Genomic DNA, 13076 nt, shown 5'->3' with positions numbered 1-13076 from the left:
CGAGAACCCGAGTTATCCATCCCAGCCCTACCTCAGACCCAATTACATCAAACACACGGCAGTCGTGTGCAACATGTGCGATAGCCTGTCAGCCGCCTGCTCAGTGCACTGCCTCTATGTTTGGCAGTTGTACGGTTTGAACACAGTTCGTGCCCAGAGCAGCTCGCATTGATGTGGAGCAGTCGGGTAGCCCGGTAATTTTAGCATTCACTCGTCACGTCAAAGACCCGGGTTCAATTCCCGACATGGGTACAATGTGCGAAGCCCATTTCTGGAGTCCCCCGACGTGATATTGCTGGAATATTGCTAAAAGCGGTGTAAAACCACACTCACTCACTCACTCACTCTCATTTGATGTTCATGACGTCTGTATAGAGGGCCTCATTTCATAATTTAAAAAGCTCACTAGAAATTGACACGGTCAATACAAGAATGCATAGTCACCATATGTGTTCAAGGGTGATGGAGGAACGTATTGTTAACAAACTCGGGAGTATTGATGATGTAGTTACTGTTGTGCAGAAAGAAAATTGCTTTTTCTCAATGTTTTGAATTATTTTAATAGCAGCAATCCCAAGTCAGTTAGCAAACAAGCTGGGAGGTAGTATATCAGTAGTCATTGTAGACGTATCGTCAAGCTGTAGCGTATTTGTAGATGTTCATCACAGAGATCATCATTGTTTACTCTCTCCACCATTTGTTCATCTGGTAACTCTTCTTTCTCGCCTACTCCGACTCAAATGCCATTTTGTTTAAGGTATGTGAAACTTTCTGATTTTTCTTCCGTTCTGGCTTCCTGCATGCTTTCACTGTGTTGTCATGTGTGTCTGTCGAGCACCTAACGCTGAGAATTGTTTGTATTTGTTGTTATGCATAATTTACTATTTTGTGAGCCTGAAACCAAAATCACTTTGTTTTTGCAATAATTGTTATTTTCGTCATCATATCAGAAAATAATCCCTGGTTATTATGTGAAAAGCTCTCCATTATTTACAAAATGTATTATGTTTGTGTTTTTTAAGGAAAATATGGACTTTTCAAATAAGAATCAATAGATTCTTTCTGCATTTACAAACAAATTGAAGATTGGAAACAAATAAAAGCAATTAGATAAAACCTAAACACGAGTGTTGTATGCGCTGAGTGGTTTGTTGTGAATCTTCAACCGAGGCCGAGGTCACTCTTACAGTAGGCCCAGGTGTTTAATGTAGTAGTGGTAGCAGTTGTTTGTAACTGATTGTTAATGAGAACTATTTATTTCAATTATTTAATCAACTAATCGAAATCAAGCTCACTCTGTAAAGTTTATCCCCTCAAGAATGAAACTAAGTTTCATTTTGAAACACAGCCTATTTGGGAAACGCACTCTCTTTTTCAAACATTCCTCTTTCTGAGAACTAAGCCTGTATGAAACCTAGCCTCATTTTGAAGATTTTTAAATTTAAACTGCACATTGAGCACATTTTTATTCATTTGTTTTTTGAAAACTTTGTTGCTGATTCTACTCCAAATGTCCATGGTGACTTTACTACTGAGATATATTTTGTACAGCTCCACAGATATATACATTATACCAGGCTGTGTACGCTTTCTTACCTACACTCCCAACCCATTCAGGAGAATAAAACCTGTACTTCGTAACAGTGTTGTGGCCTATTGCCTGAGGGTGGCACAGGTGGCCAAGTTGTCAAGGTGCTGCAGTGTTGCATCCTTTGGGCACACTGGAGACTTATGATCATGGGTTCGAATCCCAGTTTGCCCCTATTCTGTGTCTAGGTTTGTCAGCACCATACCCGTGCTCGTGGGTTTCACCAAAGAGCGGGTGACCTACATCACTTTAGGCTTTCCTCACACATTATTCCGACACTCCGTGATATAATTGGGAAACAAAACTCACTTATTGCATCAATAATGCATTTCCAACTTTTGATATATGTATTACGTATGTACAGATATATAAATCCCATAATCACTCCCATATACCAGACCCTTACACTGGCCGTTCTCACCCTATCCCTCTGTCCAGACCAGACACATCACAGGCTGAATACAGAACAAAACCCCATTCACTCAATCCTTCACTTTTTCTAACAGTAGATGTTTTCATCAAAACATAACAGCAGTTGATGATTTAGTTTCAAATTATTTTTGTGACGTGTTATGAGCCAGTATATTTGCTGTTGTTCATGACGGAGACTCTCTCCGCCAGTGTTATGTTGCCTTTAGATGGTGATGGGTGTATTGTAGAGTGCTTTGTTGTTTATAAGATATGTTTCATAGCTGTGAATAAGAAACTCAACTTCACCTTAAATATTAGAAATATGCTGCACAAAAGAAGTTAACGAACATCCATCTTTTTCATATGACAACAGTTAATCTGTCAAGGCTGGTGTGTATTGCAATACAGCCTTCCAATTGTGGGTGCTCTTCAACTGTTTTGAGGAGTTTTTTATAATAAAATCACACGTACAGTGTTTGCTTACATTTTAAGGCCAGACCATTTTTATTCATTAAAGTCTCCATGTTTTTGACTAAAATATTAAGATACTATGTGTTTAATTAAAAGTTATTGACTTCGTATCCGCACATGTTTGTAGTTCTGTTTCCTTCCAAAAGATTTTCATTGAAAAAGAAATGTTCAACATTCAAATTAACATGTCCAACACTCTGAAATTACTTCAATATCAATGAGCTCTTTCGAAATACATTATTTTATTAGTAAAACAATACATATGACCTTATTCCTGTAATTTGAAAGATAGTTGCTCATATAATGTTACATCATTTTAGCGAAGTTATATTGTTTTGTTTCCTATTCATTAAATTTGGGGAAAATACTCTTAATATTTTAAATCATGGAAAGATCTTGATGTGTTTTCTAACAGACGTGATTCATTAGCAACCACACAGTCACACATTTTCCGCAAAGAGAAACAAATAACCTGTGCATAGGACTTTTTGAAGTTTGATTCGTTTGAAGGCAATATTCATTACACAAGAATCTTCAAGGATATTTACAAAATCTGTTTTAATTTTTTTTAAATAATTTACAATCACATGCAGCAGAGTTATTTCCCTTCACTACAGATGTGAGAGTTACTTCCCTTTATGCATGTTATGAAGGACAGATCCTTACTGTCACATGCAGGTCACTTGACTATTTACAGGATGACGGAGGTGGAAGAGACAGTCCGCGATCGAACTCGCTCCCTCTCCATGTTACAAGTGCGTACCAAATTCTTAGAGGAGGAGACCTCGAGACTACAGGACCATGTCGACACTCTTTCTCAGCAGAAACACAGTTTAGATAGGCTTGTCAAAGATCTGCGCCTCGGCAAGGATCGAGATGTGAGTTCATATATATAATGGGAAATGTATAAAAGATATTTTAATGAAAATATGTTAGAAAACAGTTAATATCACCAGGCATGTTGATGGTTATAAAATAAATGTAGTTGATTTTACTTGAGTCAATGGCAAAGAGGATAGTTTTCTAGCTTTTGGCAGTCGCCGATGTAGCGAACATGTTTTGGTTGCGTTTGTATGTTAACGTTTATAGGCCGACCTCGGGCAGTTGTTTTATTTTTGATTCACTGATCCACTGACCAATAATGAGTAATGAAAGTCAAATTTAAAAACAATATTTATGTCTTCCCAACAGATGTGAATGTATTGTTTTACCCTAAGATATAAAAATTTGGTTTTGAAAACAAAAAATCTATAAACCAAGCTAAAAAATGTCCTTGGTAAAAAAAATATCAAACTCAAACATTGAATGGTAATAATGCAGTTGTGATTGTTAGCAATACCTCAGTAACTGAAACAAATATACATTTGAAATGAGAACCTTCTTCTTGCCTTCAGGACAAAGATCAATGTTCAGTGAAATGTAACAACACCCTTTATACATGATATGTACCTCAGATGGAAGGTTTGATGCAGGAATTCTTGTCTCAGAAGCATATCGCGAAGAACGCTGGACTAACTTGACATGTCTGTGTTTTAGGAATATGATGATATTGACTACACATATTATGGACGGATATTCCCCCGTTACCATGGTTACCATGGATACCTGAATTACTGAATAGTGAGAATGAGTGCAACAAAGTTAATTAACTGTTTCAAGTGTGTTCAAGTTCCACTAATCAAATGCATTTGTTTTGAATGAAGAAGCACGAAGGAGTGACAATGCACTGTTATTGCACGTTTTGCACCCAATTTTACACCATTGATATTACGATATTTGATTCATTTGATAAATTTGTTACTTTATTGTTAAAGTCATCAATTTCTATTGATTCGATTATCATATTATTTATATATCTATTTTTTGTAAGTTTATTTATCCAGTGATATCTGCATTTTATTATATTATTATATTATATTATATTCCAGGGCGGTTGGGTAGCCTTGTGGTTAAAGTGTTTGCTCGTCACGCTGAAGACCCGGGTTTGATTCCCCACATGGGTACAATGTGTGAAGCCCATTTCTGGTGTCCTCTGCCGTGATATTGCTGGAATATTGCTGAAAGCGGCATAAAACAATTCATCTATTTATTTGATTTATTTACGGGGTAGAGTGAGTGTATCCATTTTGGTTTGGCTTTGATAGATTGTTGAGGGTTTCTACTTGTTTCATGCATGCAGTAGTGCAGCTGTCAGGTTTGTAACTGCCCATTGTCCATCTCTTTATCCACCTCTGTCAATTCAGGACATCATTTATTTATTTTTTCTTCACTGTACACATCAGTAAAACAAAGTAAATTTAAACAAATCACAATCTTCCTCATCGTTCTCATGGCAAGCAGAAATATTTCTGAATCATTATTGTGCTTATGGCCTCACCCTTATATCAATGGGGAAATTTGCACATGAAGTGCCTGCTAGATTTTGACTTCTTGGATAAGTGCACAATGTAATTATTTCACAAAGTCTTTTTGGGAGTTCTTTCAGCCATCTTTCCACAACAGTAGGATTCATATGTCCCACTTCCATCTTCCACAGTAACACGCCTCTTCTTTGTCTTTTTGTATATGTGTTACAAATCGTATGTATCTGTTACTGCTGTAATTTCTCAGTGTTGGTTTAAAAGGTGCTGTAACACTAGTGCCTGTTGAACCTTGAGGGCAGTAATATACCTCAGAGCTCCCACACCGATAATGCTCACTTCTGTACACTCAATGTCAAGCACATGTTGGCAGCTACTTCTTTAAGCTGATCTTCCTATTGATACAGTTTAATACTTCATTCACAGATATCGAAATGGTTCAAGTGAAGAAACAAACACTCAAATTCATCATATAAAAATATGTACTGTTTCTGAGGTGAATTATGATAAAGTCATTTTGAAATTGTATTTAAAAAGTTGATAGTTTTATGCTAATAGTCAAGTGACAAGGCATTTTTCCAACAACGCAGATACTGTTAGGAAACTATGTATCTTAATTTGCAATGTATGTAAAATTTCTTGCAATTTGTTCTTATTTGTTTGAATGCATATCATGACTACAATATCATGCAGTGTAATTAACCCTGCATTGAACTAGATTTAATCTGAGTTATCTCCCCATAGGTTGCACGGGCTTACCCTACGGATGAGCATGCAGGGAGTTTCACAAGGGGAACAAGTGGAATCGGAAACAGCATAAACTCCAGCTGGGACCAGGACCACCTGTCGGATGCCATGTTGACGATGCGAAGTTCCTCCTCACATATTAATGGCTATCTTAACAGAGCCTATCCTGGTGGAGTGTTCAATCTGTACTCCGGGCAGGACAATGAAAGTGAAAAGTCATTTGAGGGTGAACAGGAGTATGAAGCGTAATACTGTGACCTTGAGATACAATGTCAATGTGGAGGTGAAGGTTGTGACCTTGATTAAACAATGCCAGGGTGAAGGTTGTGACCTTGATTAAACAATTTCAAGTGAAGATTGTGGCCTTGATAAAACAAAATGAAGGTGAAGGTTGTGACCTTGATTAAACAATGTCAAGGTGAAGGTTGTGACCTTGATTAAACAATTTCAAGTGAAGGTTGTGACCTTGATTAAACAATGTCAAGGTGAAGGTTGTGACCTTGATTAAACAATTTCAAGTGAAGGTTGTGACCTTGATTAAACAATGTCAAGGTGAAGATTGTGATCTTGATTCAACAATATCCAGGTGATAGTTATGACCTTTTCAGTGTCATATACATTAGAATTTTGACCTGCAATGACTTAACGGTTACAATCGCACATGAACTATTTGGCACTGTGGGCTGAACATCTTCTGTTGATCTGCCTTTACCTCCAAGTCCAGAAATATGACTGGAACCTACTGTAAGATACTTTGTAAATATGATGTAAGGTGTGTGATGGTCTTACCATGTGCTATACCATTTCTAACATGATCAGATTGTTGTGGTTTCATTTACTTCATAAACCATGTTGTGATGTCATCCCTAATTAAACCACACCAATGTTTCACCATATTGAATACCAGTTCCTCTAGTATGTGAGATACATTGTAAAAGCGTTAATTTTATGTGTTACTTACCTCATGATGAGGTTGCTCTTATGGAATGAAATGGAAGACATATAGCAACAACGATGTTATCAGTCCCGTAAAAGCAGTACTTTATGACAAAAAATATATTTTTATATATCTACTTTGTTAAATGGTACGAAGTCAATTTCATGTTGTTTTTATTCAATCAGTTATTGCTATATTCTAGTGTACTGAGGTGTCATTCATCATTCCTGTTATGTCACGTTTTTAAAACGACCAGTGTGTATTATATCTTATTCTGTAAATCAGGTAAACAGTCTTGATATTTCTATTTCTCTGTTTGAATATCACACATATCAAACAGTGGGCCCCCATATTTAACCATAGTTATTGGGTTGGAAAGTTTCTTAAATTCTTAATGCTACTCAAATTGTATATAGCGATATACTTGTTATAACACCTTGCCATCTTTGTTTTAACCGTGGAATGCATGTATGTGTGGCATGCTTGGCACTCCCTGTACAACGCCTTCAATGGTTTCGAATAGTTTATGAAATCATTATCAATGTGTTTGTGTCAGTCCCACATAATAACGTGACAACTATTATTCTGTTTCCTGTACAGAGAAAACCGTCCAATACTGTTGTGTATATACCTGACTGATGTTTCAGACGTGCAAGAGAACCTTGTCTGTTCCATTGGTCATTAGACTTGGTCATGCCATGTTCGATCCAATAAGTGCCTTTGGGTGGCCCCGTTGTTGCAGCAATGAAATGTCAGCTAAATACTGAGTTTGGTTCTCCACGTGTGTGATGCCCATTCCTGGTGTTGTCTTATGGCTGCAATTAGGGGTGTCGGGATTCATTCTTCACAAGTGTACTCCAGAAGATTGGATTAATGAATTTCCTACCCTTGTTCTTGTTTTAATTTTGAATGTGATACTTTAATGGCGTCCCTGCATGAAGTGTTGCTAATAAAACCATGAGATCATTCAAAATTGCCTTTAGACTTGAGAAGGATCCATGTCATGACATCATCATGATGGACACTCACACAATCCAATCAGATTTTACACTGTTACTTGTGGCTTATCTCAGGGCGTCTGGTTTGATGTACTAACAGATTGAGATGCCAATGTCTGTTTGCTGCCATATTGCCAGACGACATAGTATTTATGTTAAGGCCCGTGCATCACTTACATCTAAAGTCAATGCTAATATACATTATGGGATGCCATTTTGCTGTAAGGAGCTTGAAATAGAGAAATTATAGTAATTGGACAGGGATCAGCGAATTGTTTGTTGGCAATGGTAGGGTTCATGGAAATTTCAACGTCCTTGACCAGTAACATGTTTTTATCTTCCTATTGAGGGGATTTTGATTCAAGTAAAATAATTGCAGAATGCAACAAGAGAATGCCCAGGTGCTTATTGGGACAAATTTGGCATCATGTTGTTGCTTCATGTATCCTGAACAGTTTATTTATATTGTTTTGTTGTGCCTAGTTTCATGTCAAGTCACTGTTATTTGGAGAAGAATGTTCCTGCTCTCATAATTGTCACATGTTCAGAAAATATTCTGGAAACTAATCCGTCCATTTATGCAATGTTAGATTTACACTTTTCTAGAATGTTTTCAAGAGATGTGACAGGATGTCCAATATTGAGAGCAGGTTGTAAATAAATGACACTGAACAGCACCTTTGTATTTCGATGTGGGTGACAATTTACATACACCTCTGGTCAACAAGACCAGAAAACAAGCTTCTTTCTATTATATTAATTTCAGCTTATTGTTCCAAAATCACTTCATATCTGTTCCGTGATCAATAAGGTTTCAACAACTTATAAATTGGGGAAGAGGCAGGGAACCTCATAGTTTTGTTGGATGATTGTATTTTTTGTGGAACAAATTAAGTTTTTTAAAAATATTCACAGCCCTGCCATCCCCAGAATATCAAATGTTCAGTACCTAACAACAAAGATAAACCAAAAATGTAAACAAGTTTGTTCATGTGTGATTGCATTTCGTTTAATACCTGACAAAGGCTGAAACGTAAGTTGTCTGACAAAAAGACAAGTGCATCCGTTACCTGTCTTGATTCGGCAGATGGTGTCTCAGAACAGCAGGTGCGTGCTAAGCACCCATCTGAATTCGGCAGATGGTTTCTCAGAACAGCAGGTGCGCGCTAAGCACCCATCTGAATTCGGCAGATGGTGTCTGAGAACAGCAGGTGCGCACCAAGCACCCATCTGAATTCGGCAGATGGTTTCTGAGAACAGCAGGTGCGCACCAAGCAACCATCTGAATTCGGCAGATGGTTTCTGAGAACAGCAGGTGCACGCTAAGCACCCATCTGAATTCGGCAGATGGTTTCTCAGAACAGCAGGTGCGCACCAAGCAACCATCTGAATTCGGCAGATGGTGTCTGAGAACAGCAGGTGCGCACCAAGCAACCATCTGAATTCGGCAGATGGTGTCTCAGAACAGCAGGTGCGCGCTAAGCAACCATCTGAATTCGGCAGATGGTTTCTCAGAACAGCAGGTGCACGCTAAGCACCCATCTGAATTCGGCAGATGGTTTCTCAGAACAGCAGGTGCGCACCAAGCAACCATCTGAATTCGGCAGATGGTGTCTGAGAAGAGCAGGTGCGCACCAGGCTGCCATCTGAATTCGGCAGATGGTTTCTCAGAACAGCAGGTGCGCGCTAAGCACCCATCTTGATTTGGAAGATGGTGTCTGAGAAAAGTAGGTGTAATTATATCTATCTGATTGGTGGAAATTAGAGACAGTTGATGACTGTCAGTGATATGTATATGGATGCCATTGGTACGGGAAGAGATGTCTCAGTTTCGCTCAGCTGTTATTAAATACCCAATATTATACAGAGATAATTGAAATACGATCACATGTATTATTATTGTTGTTGATGCGGAGTTCTGTATGGTTTAATTTGTATGTTTATATAAATATATGACAGTGTTTGGATATTTTTTATGCATTTATTCTGTTATTCCGTTCTAAGAGGATCCAGTTGTTAGTCGGATAGTCGCAAGGAAAGTAGCATCTCAGACTGACCTAGCAATATTACTGTAGTTCTCAGTATTATACAGGCTTAAATATAATAGTTCTCAGGGGCTGACTCACCAGGATAACATGATTTCTGCTTTGGCCTGACCACGTTTCTGTTAGTTTTACAAATTCAAACATCCAAACTTGGTTGTCAGGTTTGAAAGAAGTTATTGAATCATACATTTGACAGAAAAGCAAACGAGGAAATGGTAGAAGGAAGCATAATTTTCTTCTCACAATGTTTTTCATCATTTAATTTAATTTAATTTAATTTAATCCTTAGAATGAAGTAGGATTATCTGTTCTTAAGTCTTAAGTCAAAATTGTAAATACTTTAAGTGATTTTCATGCTCTGATGGTCTTGTCTGTGAAGCAAGAATGATTTTTCAAATTTCGAGTCATAACATGTTGTCTCAGATCTGTGATATGTGTGTTTGGTATTTTACTCGTATACTTACATTGGTTTTAACATATATTCCATCATTTCATTTCTGACTACGAGCACGGAGTCTCGCACAGACTCGTTGGTACAATCTGGTGTTGTTGATATGTCTTTGCCCTGGGTTTGATGAAATCTAATGTCAGTTTTGTCATAAATAGTGCAAATTCAGATATCATTTTTAGAATAGTGTGTTAATTATACACTGAACTGCTTTGAAGACACATTCATCAAATTAGGCTCTTTGTTTGATTGTCAGATTATTAAGGCCAGCGATGACAGTCAGTTTTTATCGTTTGTGACCTGGTTCACCCCCAAAGTGACATAATGCATTTGTGCTGTAATGATTCCCAATGTTCCAGGTACAGTGTTTGGCATGTAACACACAAAGGATACGTATTTGTCCTTTTTATGTTAAATTATATGTATCATTAAAAATCATGTTGATGAAATATCAGTAATAACAAAATATAATTTTGAAAATATCTATCTTTCCATGTGACATATTTGTTTTAACAGACTTGGTTTTTTGTGAAGGACACTTCCAAGAGTTACCTCCCCCTCTTATTGGCCTACTTCAAAATTCATTAATGTTCACGCTGTTTCATTTGCGACCTTCTACGTCCACCCATGTTTAAAGTTTATAGATTTGTTTAAACAAATTATCCGGAAGTTTGTTTAAGTTAAAAATAAAATTAAAGATAAATTTGTGAAGCTCTATCTGTTTTATTTAAGAAACTGATATTAACTACTAATATCCATTCAGTGGCAGATGCTTTACTTGTGTCATTCATTTCAGCCCTAGTAAATATGTAAATATACTTCTCCACTTTTCATAGCGATATTCCTGGAATGCCATTTTCAAAGAGATGGATTACTTGTGTTATGTTTGTACCCGGTACATATAGTATCAGTATCGTAATGGAGAGTTGAGTAACATATTCATAATGTAAATCCAGGTATAATTAGAAACAGATAATTTTCCATGTATTTCATGAAGATGTCATGTATTACAAGCCAGAAAAACAGATTTGACCAGGGACTGGTGTGTTATGTACATTCCAAATTGTGTTTTGTGATTTGCCATATGTACCTTTTACAAAATCATCAATATTAAACATACATTTTGTAGAATATTTTAAGTCATTATTCCCGTTTTAATGCCATAGTGGGTTTTCTATTCAAGTCGAGAAACCATTCCATTTTATGTACATTCCATCAGGAGATGCAGGAAGGGGCTGATAAATGCGACTGCAGCAGAGGTTCCATTGACTCTACTCACTGATGTGATACCGAAATCTCTTTTAGAATAGTGGAAAAACTTGATTGGAAGTGAATATATTCATTGATAAAGCTCCTCAGTTTTGCAAATGCATCATCAAAGACCTACATATGTCATTATTGAATTTAACCATCAAGATTCACCAACCCTAGACTGTGAGCAATCCTTGTCTGCTATATCATTTTAAAAAAAAAGGATATTTCAAAGAAAAATCTCTTGTCAGTGTTCCCTATACATAATAATCCTCTTTGAAACTATTTCATAACTTAAGACAAAAATTATATTTTGTTGCAAGCTTTTGATTCTGTGCCTTTTATTATAATGAAAAGGAGACTGCTCCAGTCTACATCTCCAATTCAAATGAGTTTTTGGTGCATGTTTGTCACTCACCACATACGATGGACAACATAATGTTCATTAAGTTGTCTTATGTGTATTTATAAATTTAGTAAGAGAGCTCAAGTTAAGTACCTGGTCTTCCAATAAGGGGAACTCTGTGTCAGTGCTTGTTTATTACAGAGCACAGTGGAGGCGAGTGTCACATCAGTGTGTGGAGCTTGCCTAGGGTGGTATGCGGGTAACCAGATTAACGACATTAAACATTATTTAATATCTACTTCTTGTATGTGGTATTTGTTTGGTCAGGAAGAAATATGGAGCTGCCGTTCACAGGAAGAGTGTTTGCAGGTCCAGTATCTGACTGCTTGAGAATTGGCTTTTTAATCTTCCTAGAGTACCGGAATTCAGCAACGCATGATTGTCGGAAGAGCCGGCTAACAGGACCGGGTGGTGCTGTCGCACTGTTGGTTGGTTGGTTGGTTGGTTGGTTTGTTTGTTTGTTGTTTAATGCCACTCAGCAATATTCCAGCTATATGACGGCGGTATGGAAATAATCGAGCCTAGACCAGATAATCCAGTGATTGATAGCATGAGCATCGATCCTCGCAATTGGGATCGATGACATGCATCAACCAAGTCAGCGAGCCTGACCACCCGACCCCGTTAGTCGCCTCTTACGACAAACATAGTCGCCTTTTACGGCAAGCATTGGTTGCTGAAGACCTATTCTATCCCGGGTCGGAAAGATCACTGGTTTTGCTAGAGACAAATCGTCTGGGACATTACCAAATTTTGAGAGAAAACAGCTTGTGGACTGGACCTTTTTTCTTTTCTTTTCTTTTCTCGCTATTTTTAAGCAACATTTTTTTCAGGTTTACATTTCGCTGTGTCATTATTTCCTGCCCCATCCACCTCCATAATAATCGTTATTATCCCGTTAGTCGCCTCTTACGCCAAGCATAGACTCCTTTTACGGCAAGCATGGGTTGCTGAAGACCTATTCTACCCCGGATCTTCACGGGTCACTGTCTCACTGACGTGGTTGATGCATGTCATCGTGTCCCGTAGATTGATGCCAATGATGTCAACCACAGAATTGTCTGGTCCAGAGTCATTTAAGGACCGACGTCATATATAACCGGAATATTGCTTAATGCGGCGTTAAATAACAAACAAACAAACAAACCTTCGTCCGGGAGTGCAGTCATGTTATCTCGATGGTTTCACGAAGCGTCGCATCTCCAGTTGTTAAACACACAACAGCGGTAGTGCTAAAACCGGACCTTTTATGTGTATTCAATATTTGTGCGAACCAAAAATTCGCTGTGAAAAGACTCTTCTCTCGGGCGTGCCAGGATGCGCTGGTCGTGGGTTCGTTCCGCACAGATTATATGGTCCCTAGGGCTCGTGAGTTTCATGCACCAGTGTGAAAAATGTCCACGACCTGAGCCGC

The 13076-nt window shown here is 37.8% G+C and overlaps 1 protein-coding gene across 9 annotated transcripts in view; it reads left to right on the top strand.

Annotated features, from left to right (window-relative positions):
* The window catches only part of LOC124116909 (myosin-11-like), a 65220-nt gene extending 53320 nt beyond the window's left edge, over positions 1-11900 (top strand). For 4 of the 9 annotated variants that reach the window (XM_046478516.2, XM_046478517.2, XM_046478514.2 and 1 more), the window contains 2 exons: positions 3168-3348; positions 5575-11900. In XM_046478516.2, the coding sequence (XP_046334472.2) occupies positions 3168-3348; positions 5575-5826 (433 nt within the window). In that variant the 3' untranslated portion in view covers positions 5827-11900. Of the gene's footprint in view, positions 1-3148; positions 3349-4649; positions 4665-5574 lie in introns of all 9 variants that reach the window. The other 5 variants (XR_007220319.1, XR_007220318.1, XR_006858194.2 and 2 more) reach the window with 5 other exon arrangements.
* The last annotated feature ends 1176 nt before the right edge of the window (positions 11901-13076 follow it).

Source organism: Haliotis rufescens, unplaced genomic scaffold (genome assembly GCF_023055435.1).
Source record: "Haliotis rufescens isolate VD_foot unplaced genomic scaffold, xgHalRufe1.0.p SCAF_13, whole genome shotgun sequence".
Classification (NCBI taxonomy): domain Eukaryota; kingdom Metazoa; phylum Mollusca; class Gastropoda; order Lepetellida; family Haliotidae; genus Haliotis; species Haliotis rufescens.
The sequence above is the reverse complement of the archived record's forward strand: the minus strand, read 5'-3'. Positions and strand labels throughout refer to the sequence as shown.